Raw genomic sequence first — 15197 nt, 5'->3', positions numbered from 1 at the left:
CGTGATATCTGATAAATCCATAACTGAAAGGTTCTGGTTGATATTAAAGGAAATTAATCTTCTAAAATTTGGCATTATAAGTTCCCTATTTGTGGTGCACAAGCATTTTTAAATAATAGAACATTTAGGAAGTATAGAGGATTTAATAGGAATCTTGTTGGGGCAGAGATACTAAGCTGCAGGAAAAATGGGGGTCTTGAATCCCAAAGCAGTTCTTCCTCAGCACCCTTGTGTCATATGATTAACATGTACATAATCCTTCTGAAGAAATAAGCATGTATCACAACTCCAGAGATTAGTCGAGTACAAAAGGGCGTGTCTTTGATTCCGAGACAAGGAATGTTCCCAGGCAAAGATGGCGTGTTTTATTTCACTTTCCATTGTGATACACTGCAAAACACACCTACATTCAAGTAGGGTGAATTCCCTCGTTTGCAGTGAAGTGAAATTATCTGCCATAGCCTCAGGTAAATAAATAAATAAATAAATAAATAAATAAATAAATAAATAAATAAATATATATATATATATATATATATATATATATATATATATATATATATATTTATATATTTATATATATATATATATATATATGTATATATATACATACATATATACATATATATATACATACATATACATATATATACATACATATACATATATATAAGCTCTATTTTTGAGTAATATTTTGAATATAATAAGCAAAACTCACCTATTCCAAGCAACAAATTGAGGAAAGTAAATCTTTCAAAAAGCTTCACTCACTTCTATCAAGCAGCGAATTAATTACATTCCAGTTTCCATGGAAACATTTCCACTAGAACTTTACATCGCTTAGGGATGTATACAAACCTACATTAATGACCTCCCAGATGTGTTTTGATTACATCATTGAAAACAATTCTATTGTATTTTAAAAATCTATTCCGTTCAGAAATATTCCGTTCAGAAATTAAAGATGGATTCAGGCTATATTGGGGTGTTTCTTATTTTAAGGGAAAAGGTATATTTGTCAGAAATATTCCTTTTCTTGATTTATGTGATAAGTGACCAAATTTTAGATGTGAGGGCTTATAAGAACAAACAGTACTGACTTAAAATAGGGGTAATCATCATACACATGAATCTGCTCACTCATTTTTAAGATTTAAGAAAATGAATGTGATCATTATGTTATACATTTTCAGTGTAGTGTTTTTTTCCCTCTCTTTTTCTAGACCTAACGCGCATCAAATTGCTTGACTGTCAGACTGCCGGGGGGTCTCAGGTCCCCATAATAGATAATTATTCCATCTATGCTCCTATTGTGAAAAAGAACGCGAGCCATTTCATGCCGCGTTGAGCAACTTTGCGAGATGATGTTTAGGTCACTGTTGCTTTCCACGCTGGGATTCAAACTATATTCATATGGAGACACGGGTCTCAGCAACCTCACGCAACTCCCTGGCGACAGATGAAGGAATAGGAACAAACAGGTGAATAACTCTGCAAAATCTCCGAGTGCACGAGTGCCGCAGAGCCAAACCGGGGTGAGGAAATAAGCCGCGTTGAGCCTTACAAAGCAGACGATGGCTTTTACGCTCTACCTGCGAGTGTATCAGATTTCCCTCGGTGCCGACAGCCAACAAAAGGAAGGTGGAAGAATTCACCTGCTAGAATACATTGTCTTCATTTAAAAAACGGCACGTCTTTTGAGTGCATCGCTCGACTGGGCGGACTTTCGCCCAATCAAATCCGATGCTATCACCGTGCATCCCCGTGAACACTTACTGGCACTTTTGTCAGGACACATTAGGATGCTAAAGATAATATTTGGAAAATTCTTTTTAGACGCCCGATAAACAAGCCTCCGGTATTAAGTCGGCATATCAAACACAAGAGTGCTCGCAAACGTAGTGCGAGAGCAACTCCGCGGGGAGTGTTCAAGAGTCAATGGTGAACACGGATGAGTTACGCAATCAAACCAGTCAAGGGAATGCTCATTACTGCATTTTGGGGCTTTGTTTTGTTTGGCTTATTTTTTTTTGCGGGGGGGGTCTGTGTCTTTCTCGGTGGAATACGGTTTTCTCATCCGAGAGCTCCTCGTGGCTCACTGATGTTGCACTTTTCTTTATTTAATGTGCATGCTGTCTATTTGGTTCCAAGTGGAACTTCTTAACAGTGCCACGACTGTAAAAAATAATTAAAAATAAAAAAGAACTAGAATCCTCTAGAACTCATCATTTTAAGCGTTTTTTCTGTGTGTTGAAACGTGCTAAGCTTCCTAACGTCTCATTTGAGTTTATACATTACTCTATTTCAGGGGTATCAAACAGGTCCTCAAAGGGCCGCAGTGGGTGCAGGTTTTCATTCCAACTCAACAAGAGGATACCTTTTGCAAGTGTAATCAGTTAATTAAAGTCAGGTGCTACTTATTTTAGAAGACACCTGATTGGTTAAAATGTCGGCACTGGATCGGTTGGAACAAAGACCAGGACCCACTGCGGCCCTCGGCGGAATCGGTTTGACACCCCTGCTCTATTTACTTCACAATTATGACCAGTTCAGGGTCAAATTTATGCTGGGATATATAGTCAATAAAATAATTCCCATTTATAGTATTCATTCTTTACTGCGAAGTCATTTATACCTATTTCAGCTCTTTCCCACAAACTAAATCTGACTCAAATAAATAACTTCATCAATACGCATTTGAGACGATTCTCGAGATCATGCCCTTTACCGAGATTGTTTTTTTTCTTTTCCTTAAATCCATTGGTGTCATTTATAAAACTAAGATTCACGGTGAGGGGACAGCCTGTAACTGTTCTTATTTCCTTTCATCCATTCAACCCAGAAGTTCAAGTCGCATCGATTGCGTTCGTTCTCTAACGGTTCGATTTGTTAAGTGGGATTTTATTAAACATCCCGGCTGCGTTCGTACACTGGTGCGTGCCGCTATGATGGTACTGACCTAGAAAAGCAGAGTGAGGAAGATCAGGGAGTCTCCACGCAGAGGCGGGCGGGAGGGGGCTAGAATCCGAGCTTCACTGAGCAAGGCTGCAGTCTCCAGCCGTCAGCGGCATTGTCTTCTCCAGACAAAACTAGAGCGGCGCTGCGGAACCAGGACGAGAATTGGCATCAATCAAAAGTTTAACATATATTAGGGGATTACATATATGGAAATGGCTCATGTCAAACTTGCATCGATGATTCTTGCTAGCGCCAAATGAAATGCAACTCTCTACTGGCGTTGGCTTTGATTTAAGTTGCAAAACAAACAAGAAGAAAACACATGTTGTGTTTACCTGTCTCTAAAAGTATTGTTTGACTCTTTGTCCAGATCAAAGAAATTGAGGAATTCATCAACATATTGATGTGGGTCATTGGGTACTGCCTTGGTTTTCCTACCAAAAAAAAAAGATGTTTAAAATACAAAAGTGAGGAGTAGGGAATTTTGACAGTGTAATGTAAAAAGGGTCATTTGCTTTCTCTAGAACACAGGTGTCAAATCTGGCCCGCCGCATTATTTTGTGCGGCCCGAGAAAGTAAATCATGAGTGCCGACTTTCTGTTTTAGGATCAAATTCAAATGATTATAGATGTACATTATATTTCCTGATTTTCCCCTTTTTAAAAACAATCATTGGAATTTTTCAATCCATTTTTTTTTCTTTTGTGTTTTTAGTTCAAAAAGCATTTTGTAAAATCTAAAAATAAATATACAAATATTTTCCATTTTCCACCAAAAATATTTTGTTTCCATTTGAAATAAAAAACATGATTAAAAGACATTTTCCAATACTAAGAAAAAAAAAGCTCAAATAAACATTGCTTTAGATCTTTAAAAACGGACTATTTAGGGCTTTTGATCCAGTTATTTTAATCCAATTTAGAAAAAAAATCGAAATATTAGATCTAAAATGGTTCAGCCCACATGAAATGGCGTTGACGTTAATGCGGCCCGCGAACCAACCTGAGTTTGACACCCTTGCTCTAGAACGTGTAAAGCGATGGTTTAAAAGGTTTCTCTGTGTGATGACAAGTCACAAATCCAGATTTGATAAAACATAAAGCAAATAAATGTCAATTAACCAGATGGTAGTCACACTAACACATCAACCCATCGCAAGGCCCCCTTGCAGGTACACAATAGATTTCTCTCACAAAACATTCAAAAACATCCATCAAGAAAGATGAAAACTGAATGTATACAGAAGAGAAAACCTATTTTATGATTATTATTTCTTAATAGTAGCCTTAAGGTCAAACAAGGAAAAAGAGAATACTAATAATATAAAGCACCATTGTGCCTTCTTAATCTTAAAGTTAAACTCAAGTGGATTTTATGTTTGAAAAATCATCAAAACAGACAAAAAGAAGAGTTCTCCCGGGCTCATCAATTTGGAATACTAATACCAGGTGGTTTGCGTGTTTGGACTTTGTAAAGTGACAGTAAAATGTGATAAGACGGGGCTTCTTAAAATACCCACCAATGCAATGGACAAAGTCTTTTTAAAGAATATAATAGCTTTGAAAATACATATTTGATGTCCTATTCAGTTTCCAGTCATCTTCTTGAGAGGAGATTACATGAAAAGGCGAATGTCAAATATTAACCAGCCTGGCTATGTTTTTTCTCCGCTCATTTGAGCTATTTGAGACCCACACTCTGCTCGGATAAAAATTGGCCTCCAGATATAGGCTCTACTATTTGATTCGGTGCATTTCTTTTCCGACGATGGAATAAAACTTGGCGTTTTGGCCACGTTTGGTTTCGGGGGACGTCAAAAGCACCACGCATTCAATCTGACAAAAAGTCAAAATAAAACAACAACAAAAATAGAGTGGAAACTGTGAAGATGAAAATTTTGGTTTGAATTGAAAGAGATATGAGGCTTACACAAAACATGCTCCAATCATTGCAGACTGTAATATCAGCAAATACCGTCTCAAATAATCAAAGAATCAACAAGGGGTTGTCTTCAAATACATCGAATCTATTTCGAATTTACCGGAAATAATTGTGAGACAACAGGTTCCACTACAACAAAAACAATGGCAAACATCTATTTGCCTAGTTAATTTGCAGTTAGTTCAGTCGGCCTCTGTGGGCGGTTAGAAAAAAAAATCTCGCTTCACAGCACACATCAGCTTTGCTAGCAGCTCATCTTTTATACAGAAAAAAGCCTATGGTGCTGCCACAAAACATTCATTTTATTCCCATGCAAACCCCCAGTGTGATGGTTGTCCATGTATACCGGCTTCCTTGCATTTCATTGTCCAGAGGATCCTTTCCATACTAGAACTAAGGATGAAACGTAATTGCCCTAAATAGGCTTAACACATTAATTACTTACAGCGAGCTCCACAATTGAGCAAGTTCTGCTCGACTGAGTCGGAATTCACAGATGAGGATGTTTGTTAAAATTTAAGGGCTGAGCTCCGAGCTAAGTTCTTTGTAACTTACGGGAGACACCATTATATTGTGCTTTTGTCCTGGAGGCCTTTCAAAAAATATACACATACACGCATAATAAACACTGGCTTTTTTTTAAAGGAGAGCCTTTGGATCTAGTTTAATATGACGGCACCTAGCATAGTTGCAACACCATTTGGGTGTGAATGAGTGCTAATGTAAAGCGCTTTGGACATGGTAAAAACATTTAGATAAATGCACTATATAAGTACTCTCCATTTACCATTTTACCAAACAACCACATGAAACTAACGTCACATGTAATAGTAGTATAACCTCATGAATATGCATTGTTTGCATTTAATTAACAACACAGGAGCAGCATTATTGTGACGAACAACAGCGAATTAAAGAGCTTCTGCCGTACAAGCCGAGCATAGTTAGCCATCAAGAAGCAGCATGAGGCAGAGGAGAAACAAAAATGATTAAAAAAAATAAAAAGATGTTTGAAAGCATACTATTGGGTAAAGCTTGAGTTAATATTTTGATATGAGAAGCCAACCAAAACTGGAGACAGCTTTAACACGCTTGTTCAAATGATCACAGAGCTTATACCCTTGTTAAACCGTCATTAAAATAAGAGAGTGATGCTGCCTTGAGCACAAAATCATCCAAAGATCGCTGATGTTGCCATTGTGAAAAGTGGGCCAATCACCAGAGTTAGCTATGACAAGTTAGCAAAATTCAGCAGGTTTTAGGCAGGTGCACCAGATGTTGCCGTACAGAATAGGACACAAGATCGTCCATCGAGGGGACAAGGCGCCAGAAGTACGATGGACCACAGAATCCGCTCTAAGAAGAGTGCAGAAGGGGCAAAAATAAAAAACAAACACAAAAAAAACAAAAGGAAGGTGAATCTCTCCGTCGGCAGAATGATGAACGATCACGCCGAAATCAGAACTGGTTAAATGACAAGATAAAGAAGACGGATAAAGTCAGGAAAAAGTTGAAGTACATGAAAGAAAGTCAAAGCACAAAAGTATCGAACTTAATGAAATCTATCTTGGGCTCTTGCAGTGTCCGTCATCTGGACCGCAATGAGCCTGCAGAGGGGCTGGAATCCCTGACAGAGCCTTATCTCATCTCCATCTTAGAATAAAACCCATTTCCCAGCCCTAAGACAATAAAGCGCAAGGTTAAAGGATCCCCATCTGGAGAGTGGCCTTGGTTCAAACCAAAATTCGTGAGGGTGGTAGACTATTTTTGTCTATGTCTAGGTATAAATTAAACAAAACTGTGTGATTGACCCAGCGTAATGGAACTATGATTACCCCGTTATTGGAATTGTGAAGTGAAATGGGTACATATTCGTGGGAGTCAGTCAACAAGAGTTTCAAATTAAATATTCACGTTCCATCCAGTCCGCCGCATAATAATAAGGAAATGGCTGCTAGAAAATATTTTTTCGAGGAAATGACAACGCAAATAGTCTTGATAAATTGACATTCATTGTAAGACTTTTCCCCAATGGAAACGGGAATTTGACTAATAACTGAAATAAGTCAAATTGCCTTTTTGATATTCAAGCCAGGCTAGTCTTCATACCAACAAGTTAGTACTCTTAAATCCCAGAGATGAATTTTAGAGCTCTTCATCAATTAGCATCTTGGTTAATTTGAAGTGCTCAAAGCATAAATCACTTGTTACCTTGCTTCAGTAATGTCCTTTTAATGACCCTTTAGTGCCCATATGGTGTCTTGCTGAGTCTTTTTTATTTTTTATTTTTACCAAGCACATCTAAAGGCTATTGGGCCACAGCTGTGTGACTGCAAATGGGAAGACTAAAATAAAAAAGTTAGTCACCGGAAGCAAGCCGGTAAAGTTTTATTTACTTTGAGTTCTTGCAAATTTTTAATGCTGCAAAATGTATTTCCAGTCATAATAAAAATGCAGTCAAAGCTGAGATGTTTCATTTTATCAAGTCACATATGTATTAAGACGAGCACAGCATGAAGTCGAGCATTTAAAGGTGAACTGCTGTCAAAACGTTGACATCATTCGTCAAAGTATTTCTGTCAGATCTGCCAAAAACTCCAAATCTACAGGATCAAAGTCTCTTAATGAGCATCAGATTCTGATATGTGGATTTTTTTAAGCTCAGTTCTTGTTCAAAACAACTGGATCGGCCTTGTTGAATATTTCATCTTCTGTGAGAAATCAGTATAGTTGCACTGAATCCCTTTCATTCTAGTGAAATGTCATCATTCATTATTATCATTATTATTATTACATTCAACCTTCTCCAACTGCCACGCTTTTGACAGGTTCTTCTTCCCAATTGCATATTTCACTTCCTCCCACAGATTCTTATTTTTTCTTCAGCTGGTAGATACCAACATGTGCACAATAACTTTGCATAGTTTCCGATGGAAAACCTGGTTTTGCCTTTCACAAAACAATAAATGTTCTCAGTCTGTAGAGGTAGAACTTGGCTTGGGTGAATGGAATGGCTTCCAAATTGCAAAGTAATCTATCTGCGAAAATGTCCACCCTTGGAGAGCAGCACACCACAAAGGTATTATCCATCACAGAACTTCAATTAAAGTGCTGTTAAACCTATTTAGAGGATCACCCTAGTTCATTATAACTTGGATTTTTTTGGCACTGCTTTATATTAAACACTATTCAAAATCAAAGTGAATTTCGCTTTATGAAGTACACCCAACTCCTCTGCCCAGCAATTTAACATCACATACATAAGATATGATATATAATACCTCTAAGAATGACACATCTACAAATGCAAAAATTGATATACCTCGTATACCTTGTACCTCGTTATACAAAATTCTCATCATACAAAATTCTCATCATACAAAATTCTCATCATACAAAATTCTCGTCTTACGGCGGAAATTTCGATCGAATAATTCGCCCGTCATGCGATCAAAATTTCGTGATGCGACCAAGCCAGGTCTTTTTTGCATATCTTTCGTGTATAACAATATCTACGAGCACGGAACGATTAATTCAGACGAGTTTCTCATACGACCAGGAAACGCACAACGCGCATGCGCGGGCAAAAAGAGGGCTTTCTGGGTAATGAAGTATACTCGTGCACACAACACCCATAGGCAATGGCAACCTTTCTCAGAATAAAACTTCATTACCCACAATCAATACGTGGGTACGCTCAACTATTGTATTTCCTGTTATTCTTTCTAAGGAAAGAAGCTCCCGTGATCGTTCTTTAAAGACTATTTCTCATTGGCAAGTGGCCGTGCGTTATCCTATTGTGAGGACATTTGTGTGCATTATTTTGGGAATATTTTGAAGGGAATACAACAGCAAACAGTCCATCGATAGCGAACGTGAGGGTGGAGGCGTGGCAAACCGCCAACCCGGAAAACGAAGGTAACAAAAGATTACAACAAAATTAGAATTCAGTTTTGTGTAAAGTTACATTAAACGTATGTTTGAGTGTCTGTATATATTAATCCAAGTTAATTTAAATTTGTTTGTTCCGTTTACGAGTGCGCCGTCGTGGAAAAAAAAAAGAAACCCCACCCCCCCAAACGTCTCTGTCTCCCGTCGGCGAAATCTGCCCAATTTTAGTTAGATTAAACACATTTTATTACTATTAAACCACTAGTTATGTGTTACTTTGTTAATAGATGGCGAATTAGAAGAAATAAAACATTTTTTCCAATCCAATATCCTGCTTTTGGTGTTTTTTCAGAGGGCTGGAACGAATTAATTTGTTTTCCATTCATTTCAATGGAAAACGTCCGCTCGAGTTACGAGAATCTCGTCATACGATCTCAGTCTCGGAACGGATTACGATCGTATGTCGAGGTACCACTGTATTGTTTTTTTTTTTCTGTGCTTGTTAGGACCACAAATAAGAGCTAAGTTTTGGGCTACTCATATGCCGGGCTGATGATCAATTAACGACATATCGAGAATCATCTGTATTGTGAAATACAATTATTGGAGCGACTTATTAACGCGGAAAATTGTTGACAGACTGAGGCGATGTCGCCCGCAAGGGACAAACACAGACATCATCCAAGGTGGCGCTGACGACGTGACTTACTCGCTACAGCAAATGTCACCACCTCTAATGAGGGTGAAAGTAGTAGCAGTGGTGTCGCGGATTGGGGTGAGCGCCGCCATCCCAAAATGGAACGATGGGTGCCCAAGACAACCGAGAAGTAGGAAATTGGCTTTTTACTTTTAGTGTTGTAACTTGGAACACCTGCAATATAAAAGAATTATGATGAATTCTTTCATTTCTTAATTGAAATGAAATCTATGAAATCAGTAGAATTGAAAAATGTGAGGGTATTGATTATATGTTCAGTTAGTGTAGCTTGGTGAAGTTACATATGGACTTTATCGGTTGCAATGACCAATGATGTGTCACCTCACCTCCCTTAAGTAGTAAGTTTTTCAACTCAACTTCGGACAATATGTGGCCATGGAGCTGACTCTCAGTTAAATTTGACAAAATAATAATAATATATTTGGTTTCAACCTGAATTAAATGTTTGAACAAAGCCTTCAAAAGTCTAACCTCAAGGTTGTTGTTTTTCTCATTTTGTCCTGTATAAGAATGGTAGAAAATAAATGTTTTTTTTCCAAGGCAAAGTTATCAGGGTTCACTCATAGCTGCTTTCAATTCCCAATGACTGTTTTTTTTATTTTATCAAAGGTTGTTTTAGATGAATTTACAAGTCTGGCTTCAAAGGAGTGAGTGTGCTAAATGTAAATGCCTTCTTTTAAGTCATGACTAAGTCAGAATTTAACCAAATTGAAAGTCCTGAATCTGTGGATAGCTGGAATGAGATCATGTGCAAAGATGTATGGACATAAAAATGTAAAGGCATAAGAGAGAGTGCCGTTTTCCGTTTTACGGATGATCCAGCTGCTGCATATTAAGACCATCATTTTTTTTCTGTCTGGACATTTTATTAGGTACTTTTTTTTATCCTGGTTGCTCAATAACGCATAATAGCCAACAATGGAACATTAGCAGCCTCTCCAGGCCAAAGAATGTCATAACTTGTTGCAGGTGGAGGTGCCTTTGCTGTTTTTTTACAACTTCTGAGCCTATAAAAACACCACCGGGCAATTATCCGAAGTACTAGGAGGGAAATCTTGTTCTCCGACTCCTCTGGCAAATCAGTCAAGCCTTGAATTTAGTTACAATCATTCTTTGTGATACCCTCTTTCCCACTTTTATATGGTGATAGAATTACAATAATGTTCTACAATTGTATTACTATTTTCATCTGCATTTGCTTCTGTGTATTTGTGAGTATTTTGGTTGTTGGGGAGGTTGTGTTAGTAGTATAAATCATATCAAAAATTAAATTAATGTGAATGCTCGAAATAAATGCACGGTTGGAAGTGAATTTTACCAGGAACTTATTTTTGTGGTTGCTTTACAAAATTCCTAATGCAACAAATACAGATATGAACGATGTTACTCTTGAAGTTCATCAAATTGTCCATTTAAACTGGAATGTATTTTTAACAGTTTTCGGTGATGTATAACTTCTAATTTTATTGTAAGTAATAAAGTAGCATGCCATTGAGGAAAATATTTTATTACATGCTCGGGCGAAACTGACCGACTTTTTAGCTGGTGCTAGTAAAACTTTGTAGTATATTTTCAGCTGTGACGTTTACAGTCAAATGTGTATTTATTGCGCTTGAAGGAATGAATGACTGGAGTTTTTAATTCAGCTTAAAAGCTTTACTATTGGAATAAATGTAATGGTTTTTACTTGTTTTGTTTTCATCAGGTACAGCAATGTAGAGCAAAATAGTTGGCAAATTGTGCATGTTTTTTAAATCACTTTGCTTATGTTGAAGCCTAGATATATATCGTACATAAAAGAATTATCTTGAGCTCTTCAGCAGGCGTGTTGGCTGAAACTCCACCCATCATATTTTTTAACAAGCTGTAGTCATAACAGTAACTAGTTATATTGTTCTGCATCGAATCGGAAAAACCTCTGTAAGGTACGTCTATATTGATATTGTCTAACAGTCTGCTTTCTCTATATCCTATTTTTTTATTACTATGTCATTCTGGTATGTTTATACAGTTCTTTAAAATTAAAATTAAAACACGGTTTCTATTCTTTGCAATGATCATATAAAATAGGAACTTTAATTGCCAGCCACTTTTTGTTGGGCAATTATTAAAGATGATGCTCACGAATGGACTTTTTATATAGATTCCAAATGAATTAATTGTGTTGAAAGCATTTATGAAGAATTGGAAATTAGGATCATGAAACCACATTGTTGACACGGGCAACATTAGGGATGATATGGGTGGGGGAAGAGAAAAAAAAAGTTGCTCAACCAGTTTGAACTGCCTGGTGTGGACTATCATTTTACATAAATGCAAAGAGGTTTTTAACATTTAAAGGTAAGGTTGGAAAATTTCATTCTGAGCTGTTTGGCGGGCACTAATGAAATACTATGCTTAATGATTAAGAATCAAAATCCTTACACCATTTCAAATTAAAAGTCAATGGCATATGCTCAAAGAGCATTTTATATACATCAGATATTAGTACTTCAGAGGTGATTAATCCTTATTTTACCTCATTAACAGCAGGGAAATGTTATGCAATTCCTTATTCATAATATTGAACCATGACAATTTCTAGTTTGTTTGTTCAGTGAGATATTCTTTGCTAATCCAGAAGTTCCTGTTTGCCATTACTTCCAAGTTTTTACTTTTCATTTCAACTATAAAACAATTTCATTAAAAAAAATCTTTAAAAAAACTACTATACACATTTTGTTATGCCAAAGCAAAAGCTAATATAATATATAATCCGAGTTTGTCGCAGTTTGTTTTCTCATGTATTAAGCTTTAGACATCTGATTTACTGTCACCTTGAAATGTGCAAACTAATATGGTGATACTGATAAGCGAGAGTTTAATAGAAGAGTGCAAAATCACATTGTAGTTTGGCAATGTCACAATGAGAACTCTTGGCACTAGAACAGAGTAAATGTTCTCAAAAGTTAACGATAGCTATTACAGTACAATAATGTAATGCACTAATACTAAAGTATGGTGGAACATTAGATTGTCATACTCGAGGACAGTAACGTTGGCTAATTGGAGCATTGGGAGTCTTTTATGGGGATTTCAGACATAATTTGATTGACAAAGAAACTAAAACAGGCAGACAAGGTGCGCCATCAAATTGTGATCAATGAAGGACATTTATAATAAACAAAAAGCTCCAGATTTCCCTCTTTTTGCTGAATGTTCTAATCCAAGGGTGTCAGACTCGGGTTGGTTCGCGGGCCGCTTTAACGTCAACTTGATTTCACGTGGGCCGGACCATTTTAGATATAATATTTAGTTTTTAGTTTTTTTTAAATGGATTAAAAGAACTGGATTAAAAGCCCTGAATATTCGTTTTTTTATAGATCTAAAACAATGTTTATTTTAGCTTTTTTTTTACATATTTTTTTAGATTTTAAAAAATGATTTTTGAACTAAAAACACACAAAAAATGACAATTATTGATTTAAAAGGGGGAAAATCAGGAAATGTAACATACATCTATACTCTTCATTTTAATTTGATCCTAAAACAGAAAGTCGGCACTCATGATTTATTTTCCTGGGCCACACAAAATGATGCGGTGGGCCAGATTTGGCCCCCGGGCCGCCACTTTGACACATATTCTAATCGCTAGGATTCAGTTTCCCATTAGCTAAATGGATCTTGTTTTTCTCAATACCAAAATCTGCAGGCCGAGTCTACAACGATGAACTGGTCTGCATTGGAGGCCCTGCTGAGCGGAGTCAACCAGTATTCCACGGCTTTCGGCCGGGTCTGGCTCTCCATGGTTTTCATTTTCCGGGTGTTGGTTTTCGTAGTGGCCGCTCAGCGAGTGTGGGGGGACGAGAGCAAGGACTTTGTATGCAACACCAACCAGCCCGGCTGCACCAATGTCTGCTACGACTTTTTCTTCCCCATCTCCCACATCCGCTTATGGGCCCTGCAGCTCATCTTCGTCACGTGTCCAACCTTGATGGTGATGTGTCACGTGAAATACCGGGAAAATAAAGACCGGGCGTTCACCAAAACGCACAAAAACGGCCATTTATATGCCCATCCGGGGAAAAAACGCGGAGGTCTTTGGTGGACGTACTTGGTAAGGATGAGTTTGATCAATCAATGGCGTTGTACTAAATTTTACAGACTATATGTCGCACTGTTTTTTTTCTTCTGCACATCAATGGTGTCTCCTTATTTTCAATTAGGTCAGCTTGATTCTTAAGGCGGTCTTTGACGTGGGTTTCCTCTTGATTCTTCACCACATCTACAACGGCTTCGACCTGCCCCGTTTGTCCAAGTGCGAGCTGGACCCCTGTCCCAACGTGGTGGACTGCTTCATCTCACGGCCTACAGAGAAAAAAATCTTCACCCTCTTCATGGTGGTCTCTTCAGTCGTCTGTACTGCAATGTGCATCTGCGAAATGGTTTACTTTATCTGCAAGCGCATCCGGAAATGGAAAGCCAAACAGAGTGAACTGAGGAGGCTGGAATTCGCCAGCCAACACCAAATGACATTGCTGACGACCCCCGGGTCAAGAAATTCGATCCGTGAGGATCCCACGGCCTCCGTCGAAAACCTCAATAACGCGGCTGAGAAAGGGCGCAAAGAAACTACAAATGATTCGCAATGTGAAAATGGCATTGTTGAACGCACTTGAGGAGCTGAGAATCTCATTGGATGGCAGCTGTTGAACATATGAAGATATTCATATTCATCAATCATGACTCTGCATGAAGGAAATAAGCGACGTGGGATATTTATACAGATTTATTCCCAACTTTTTGCAGCAAATACGCTGCTGTATTTATGTCAAAGGCGGGGAGTAATACCTTTAATTCCACATACAATGGTATTGCGACTAATCAATTATCCGTTCCAGAAGTGGTTTTGTAACATTAAGGTTAGTATAGACATATTTTACATTGAATTATTATTATTATTCCTTCAATTATCTTTAATACTACTCCTAAACCCTTTAAAAATGAGAAAAGTATACAATTAAGTATAAGATATTTAATCAATGTATGTATGTGACATGTTAAAATATGAGACAAGTATTTATCAAGCCATTAAAATGAATAAGATATGCAACGATATTTTTGAATGAGAGGGAATTCCGAGTGTCAGTTTAGTAAATGTACGTACACACGCACAAACCCACATAACCTGTTGGCCGTTGAAGCACTTTAATGCTGTAATCTCTAAACATTTACTTTTTTAATGTAAAATTGGGAGCAACTCAATTGGGGTTTAGTATATTGCTTAATCTGTGTTTGGTGTTTGGTGCTTTTGATTGAAGTTACTTTATGACCTAGTTTAATTTCTCAGTGTTGCCTTAGTTCAACCTGCTGTAGGCTCAGCCAATAATATCTGCCGAATCAGCTTCCCACAGCAACTTGTTTCTTGCCCGGGTGCTTCTTTGTCCATTTGACTGTATTTATTTGTCTGCTTCATTTCAGTTCTACTCAGTTCTTTGAAGCTGTCGGCACAATGTGGCTGCTGTGTGTTCATCCTCGTGTGTACTTTAATTCCCCAGAGATTTTTCCAATGTTGTTTTTGTATTATTTTGCACTCATGTCCCGTTTTCACTTATAAAATAAATATTTGTACTTTGCGTAGGCTCTTTGTTTCCGTTTGTGGGTCTACTAATATTTGTGTTCGTTGTTCTTCTTATGTGAGAAGAAAACA

General features: G+C 37.5%; 1 protein-coding gene and 1 long non-coding RNA gene across 2 annotated transcripts in view; one reads left to right on the top strand and one right to left on the bottom strand.

Annotated features, from left to right (window-relative positions):
* LOC144067500 (uncharacterized) overlaps nt 1–15197 on the bottom strand; it is an 80916-nt gene that overhangs the window by 64216 nt on the left and 1503 nt on the right. Inside the window, exons 3-4 of the long non-coding RNA XR_013297958.1 lie at nt 3294–3392; nt 2960–3100 (exon numbers count right to left, since the gene is read on the bottom strand). This is a non-coding gene — a long non-coding RNA (uncharacterized LOC144067500). The remainder of the gene's footprint in view (nt 1–2959; nt 3101–3293; nt 3393–15197) is intronic.
* Nucleotides 11378–15123, top strand: gjb9b (gap junction protein beta 9b). Its single transcript, XM_077590478.1, has 3 exons — nt 11378–11433; nt 13200–13604; nt 13714–15123. The coding sequence occupies exons 2-3, from the start codon at nt 13215–13217 to the stop codon at nt 14164–14166; spliced, it is 843 nt and encodes a 280-aa protein (XP_077446604.1). The 5' UTR covers nt 11378–11433; nt 13200–13214; the 3' UTR covers nt 14167–15123.

Source organism: Stigmatopora argus, chromosome 21 (assembly GCF_051989625.1).
Source record: "Stigmatopora argus isolate UIUO_Sarg chromosome 21, RoL_Sarg_1.0, whole genome shotgun sequence".
NCBI classification, from domain to species: Eukaryota; Metazoa; Chordata; class Actinopteri; order Syngnathiformes; family Syngnathidae; genus Stigmatopora; species Stigmatopora argus.
The sequence above is the reverse complement of the archived record's forward strand: the minus strand, read 5'-3'. Positions and strand labels throughout refer to the sequence as shown.

Excerpts from the sequence above, each read along its gene's own strand:
- gjb9b (XM_077590478.1), top strand. The coding sequence starts at position 13,215 with ATGAACTGGTCTGCATTGGAGGCCCTGCTGAGCGGAGTCAACCAGTAT. Across the intron at positions 13,605-13,713 it reads GTCTTTGGTGGACGTACTTG|GTCAGCTTGATTCTTAAGGC; the intron begins GTAAGGATGAGT and ends ATTTTCAATTAG.